At 45.7% G+C, this 5006-nt stretch overlaps 1 protein-coding gene across 1 annotated transcript in view; it reads left to right on the top strand.

Annotated features, from left to right (window-relative positions):
• ROPN1L (rhophilin associated tail protein 1-like) overlaps positions 1-3551 on the top strand; it is a gene marked incomplete at its 3' end in the record, with an annotated part of 4928 nt that extends 1377 nt beyond the window's left edge. The window contains exons 2-4 of the mRNA XM_010157737.1: positions 1343-1466; positions 1638-1799; positions 3376-3551. Of these exons, the coding sequence (XP_010156039.1) occupies positions 1343-1466; positions 1638-1799; positions 3376-3551 (462 nt within the window). The remainder of the gene's footprint in view (positions 1-1342; positions 1467-1637; positions 1800-3375) is intronic.
• Positions 3552-5006: the final 1455 nt, after the last annotated feature.

The following is a 5006-nucleotide window of genomic DNA, read 5'->3' as shown; positions in this document are numbered from 1 at the left end:
GGAACGGATCTGGCTGAAAAACAACCCTGGGGCACGTGGAGAAACCTGTCAGTTAAGGCCTGCTGTTGGCTGAATGGAAACTGTTTTTCTGCGCAGTTCAGATCGCGGGCCTGTTCTGGCAGAGGTGGTCGCTCTTGAGGGTGGTGGTAGCTGCCTAGTTAAAAGGACGTGCATCTAGAATCATAGAATCACAGAATGGTTTGGGTTGGAAGGGACCTTAAAGATAATCTAGTTCCAACCCCCCTGCCATGGGCAGGGACACCTTCCACTAGACCAGGTTGCTCAAAGCCTCATCCAGCCTGGCCTTGAACACTTCCAGGGCTGGGGCATCCACAGCTTCTCTGGGCAACCTGTTCCAGTGCCTCACCACCCTCTCCATGAAGAACTTCTTCTTGATATCTAATCTAAACCGCCCCACTTTCAATTTAAACCCGTTACCCCTTGTCCTGTCACTACAGGCCCTTGTAAAAAGTCCCCCCCAGCTTCCTTGTAGGCCCCTTGAAGGTCTCCCCAGAGCCTTCTCTTCTCCAGGATGAACAAGCCCAACTCTCCCAGCCTGTCCCCATAGCAGAGGGGCTCCAGCCCTCTGAGCATCTTCATGGCCTCCTCTGGACTCGCTCCAACCAGTCTATATCCTTCTGATGCTGAGGGCTCCACAGCTGGACGCAGCACTCCAGGTGGGGTCTCACCAGAGCAGAGTACAGGGGCAGAATCCCCTCCCTCGACCTGCTGGCCACACTTGTCCTGATACAGCCCAGGATACAGTTGGCTTTCTGGGCTGCCAGCGCACACTGCCGGCTCATGTTCAGCTTTTTCATCCACCAGTACCCCCATGTCCTAATTCCCTTTCCGCTCTAGTCTTAAACTTTGCTTTGGAGAGGACAGAAATAGCAGAAACACAGATGAGAGAGTTGCAGTGTAAATAGCCAGTCATGGTTTCTGGGTAGCGTGTGAGGGGAATGCTAAAAAAATCAGCCCTAAGGTACTCATCCATCAAATGGGGCTTGCAAACCAAAGCACAGGCTTTTCCCTTCTGACATTAACAAATCACTCCCTGCCTTTGCCAAGAAGGGCTGAGTGTATCATGCACAAAATAAGCCAGATGCCTCAAGAATTATTAGAGTGTCATAAAAAGCAGTGTGTAAAGTCTAAAGGTGGTGGCTTCCACTAAAAAGAAGGGTGGGTACCTGGGCACGGGGAGATGGACAGGCGGGCAGCTTGCCAAGTGGTGCTGCTCCCACGCGGGAGTGTGCGGATTCATTCACGGAACTGTAAGTGTTTACTTCTCCACAGCTCCTAACGGCCATGCACGTTGAAGCGTGGTGTTATTCCCTTCACCTAGGTATTTTTCAGCGTTGTCAAAAGGTGAGCCCCTTCCTGTGAAGGAGAGGATTGAAATGCCTTTAGCAACAGAGAAAACAGATGCTGGTTTGACCCCAGGACTCCTTAAGATCTTGCACAAACAGGTACAAACAGGCCTTTACCAAATGCACAATACTGCCAAGGAATGCTGACGTGTTGGGGATGGCTCGGGAGACTGACTGTCAAGGATTTGATGTATTTTGGGGAGGGAATGTGTTCTTAGTTTTCTTCCAGTTTTTGGAGTTCTCATTGCGGTACCATGTTTTTGTTCGAAGCTTTCTCCCAAAGGCATGGTGAATGTTGCAGAACTGAAGGAAAAATGGACGCATCTGTGCTTGCCAGAGGAGCAACTGAGAGCTGTCCTGCAGCTGGACGACTTTGGTGAGGAGGTGGAATGGATGAAGGTTCTGGCACTCGGGTGCAGCATGCTTGGCGGGGTACGTTCACAGCAGGAGCCCCACAAACTCGTATATGATCGTGTATGAGGTAGACCACAGAACAATTAATGCAGATGGACTTTGGGGAATGGTGATTGCTTTTGCAGCAGCTGGCAAAGCAGCTGGGTGTTTACTTCTGTTCCCCATCAATTTTTGGTTAGGAGACCTTAACCGGAAAGAGGGCCAAGTCCTCAGTTTACTGGGATGGCAGTAGAAGAGCAAGCGTGTCCACAGGGAGCTTGGACCATGAGAGGGAGGACGACAGAGGAATGATGCTTATGGCATCAGTGTAAATGTCCATGGAGGAGAACTGGAGGGAGAAATTAAAACATCAATTTTTAATTGATTGTGTAGTCAATTAAATTTTCACAGCAGCAGTTAATGGTACTAAATCTGCATTTAATCCTTTTAATGTCAGTAATAAAATCTCAGCGGAGCATTTCAACAGAATGAGATTTATAAAATGCACTAAGCTGATGTTCCTATGCAGTATAATATTTTTAATGACTTCTACGGTAGGGAAGAAGGGGTACTAAAAAGAAAATATACGTTCAGTCATATTTTGAGAATGTTTCAATATCTGAAAGCCCTGAATGTTAACCTGGCCTGGTGATGCAATTGTGTGTGTATATATATATATATACACATATATTCATTTCAACTGTGTATTTCTTGATTCTAATTCCCCCTTCCCAACATGATTTTATAGTTTGGGTTCTTCATTTAAAATAAGTAACAGCAACGTTTGTTTCTTTGTTGTTATGGCACCCAGCCACTCTTTGACTCAGTGAAGCTCAATGCTGAATTCTTCCTCATTTCCCCATATAGCTCAGCATGTATTGTAGACACTGTACTGAATAAAGTTTTTTTTAAAAGTATATTTGGAATTAATACTTTGAGGCACATTTGTTCCAAAGGGAACTCAGATGCTATTTGGCTTTGACTAAAACTGAAACATTCCTGAAATGTTTTTTGCCTCAGTGCTTTTCCTACTAACTACTAAAATGGAACTTGCATTCAAATAAGGAAAATAGTAAATATCATCATTCCTAAAAATTGGTATCACGCTCATACTATGTCATAATAAATCACCAAAACCATATGAATTTTCTGGGTTTCATAGATTGGTCTGTCTTCAGTGCTGCTGAGAATTCCTTTAGAACCATTGAGAGGATGAATACATACATGTGTATATATACATACACATCGCACATATATAGCTATATGAGTGTGCATGTATATGGAGAGAGCTAAGCATAGTGATGCTTGAGCTTTTACAATAGCAGGATAGAGCAATTTGTCCATAATAGAGATAAAGCTCAGACTACCCTGTGTAATCTTAAAACATCATGGCATTCTGTTATTTTTTTACTCCTCTTTCGACTAGCACTTCATTATTGTTTCCATCCCTGGACCTGCATTGGAGGGTAAATTTGGGGTTGAAAGCTAGGTAAGGGTGATAAAGCCTTCATCTCATTGACACTCACTTTCAGAGGCTTAGCGTGAGTTTTGTCATGGCATGCAAAGGATGTTCGTGGCTCTGATGCTTTTCCTTTCTTGACTGAACCCCCTGCAGTCCTTACTGAGCTCCATGAAACACGCCTGCGAAATCTTAACAAGGGACCCAGAAGGTGGAGCAGCTCGCGTTCCCTTCGAAACATTCTCGTTCCTCTACTCCTATTTGGCCAGTATAGATGGAGAGATACCGGAGGAGGAAACCGAAGCATTCCTCCACCGAATAGAAGAACAAGTGTAAGTAAAAATCTGTGCGTGGCATTTGAAGCCTTTGAGTGCTCCATAAACCTTTGATTTGGGGTGAATAGTCTGTCTTTGCTTCCAGCGTAGCCACAGTGGCGGGATTAACGGTTGACTAAGGTTATATTGGAAGTGCAGAGTTATTTTTTTGTTAAGTTCTCAACATTGGGGTTTGAACTGTTAGACAATAAGTTATTATTTATCCCTCTTCGAATTATTAAGGTCACTGGTGGTACAATTTCCTCTGTAGGAAGCAATTACATACAGGTTTGTATTGTCTGCACATTACTGGTACTGGAACCAGCAGCATCTTTCAGGCTACCCTTGATGTAACGCAGCCCGTAAATCAGAAAGAGAAACTGGGGGTCCCCACTTGAAGTCTGAAGTTTGTTAGGTTTTTCCTGAATTACTTCTCCCTAGAAATTTTGTTGGGGAAATTATTGTATGCTTGGTCTTAAACGGTTTGGCTAGCTGTGGTAAACTGTCCGTCCTGGAATGGTCTTAGTGTTTGCTGCCTTCGGTGGATATGAAAGACAAAGGCAGGACACTCTCCCGCCTGAACGGTTCATCCTGTTTTGCTGGGGTGGATGGGTACATTTCTACTCTGCCGTGTTTTTCCTTCTGCTCACTCCAGGGTTGGCTTTAGGGTTTGGTGTTGGTCTCGTCAGTAAACCGCAAACTGGCACGCTCCTTCCCAGCAGGAGACATGTAGGTCAGAGGTTAAGCAAAAACTCAGTGTGCAGCTACCCGTTTTGTGGTTGGTAACAGCCGTGCTCGGGTCTCTCTGCTGTTGTGTCATCTCGGCTCGCTGCTTCATAGTGAAGGGGTGACCCCCTCTCACCTCCTGACATCATCGAGTGGCTCGTTAGCAAATGATGGTTCGCCCCGATATTGTTAGATGTCCTTTGTAGGGAACACCCTGTCGATGGTGGGTCCGTGTCAAGCGCGCTATTTCTGACGGGCTGTCACCATCGCTGGTGCTCACAGCTTGTTTGTTTTGAACGCTTCCAGACACCTCCACTTCACGGTGACAACAGGGCATTCCCGTCGTTTGCCCACCTCTTTTCCTGAGCGCACCAGCATTCCTACGTTGCTTTAGACAGATGGTTGGTTGATCGTATTTTTGTCAAACTTCTACAACAGCAAAAACTTAAAATTCATAGGCTTGTGCTAAGAGCTCTGCTGACTAGGCCTGGCTTATGCTAACTGCTCCCAGCGACAGTCTCATCTCCGATGGGCTTGAACGGGTTATGTGAAGCCACGTGCCCACGAAGTTCAGTGTCAAAACCTCCTAACCATTCAGCAGATGGAGGAAGAAATCCATCAAGCTACTCCATATGTTCCACGGCATTAACATTAGGAACTGTATGAAAACGTCAGTGTCTTCAATCCAGCTCTCGGATGACAAACTCCCACTCATTTTATCCAGAGTCGCACGTAGGTCACACAAAA

This window comes from Eurypyga helias, unplaced genomic scaffold (assembly GCF_000690775.1).
Source record: "Eurypyga helias isolate BGI_N326 unplaced genomic scaffold, ASM69077v1 scaffold37538, whole genome shotgun sequence".
In the NCBI taxonomy this organism is placed as follows: domain Eukaryota; kingdom Metazoa; phylum Chordata; class Aves; order Eurypygiformes; family Eurypygidae; genus Eurypyga; species Eurypyga helias.
Note: the sequence above shows the minus strand (reverse complement) of the source record. Positions and strands in the feature narration are given on the sequence as shown.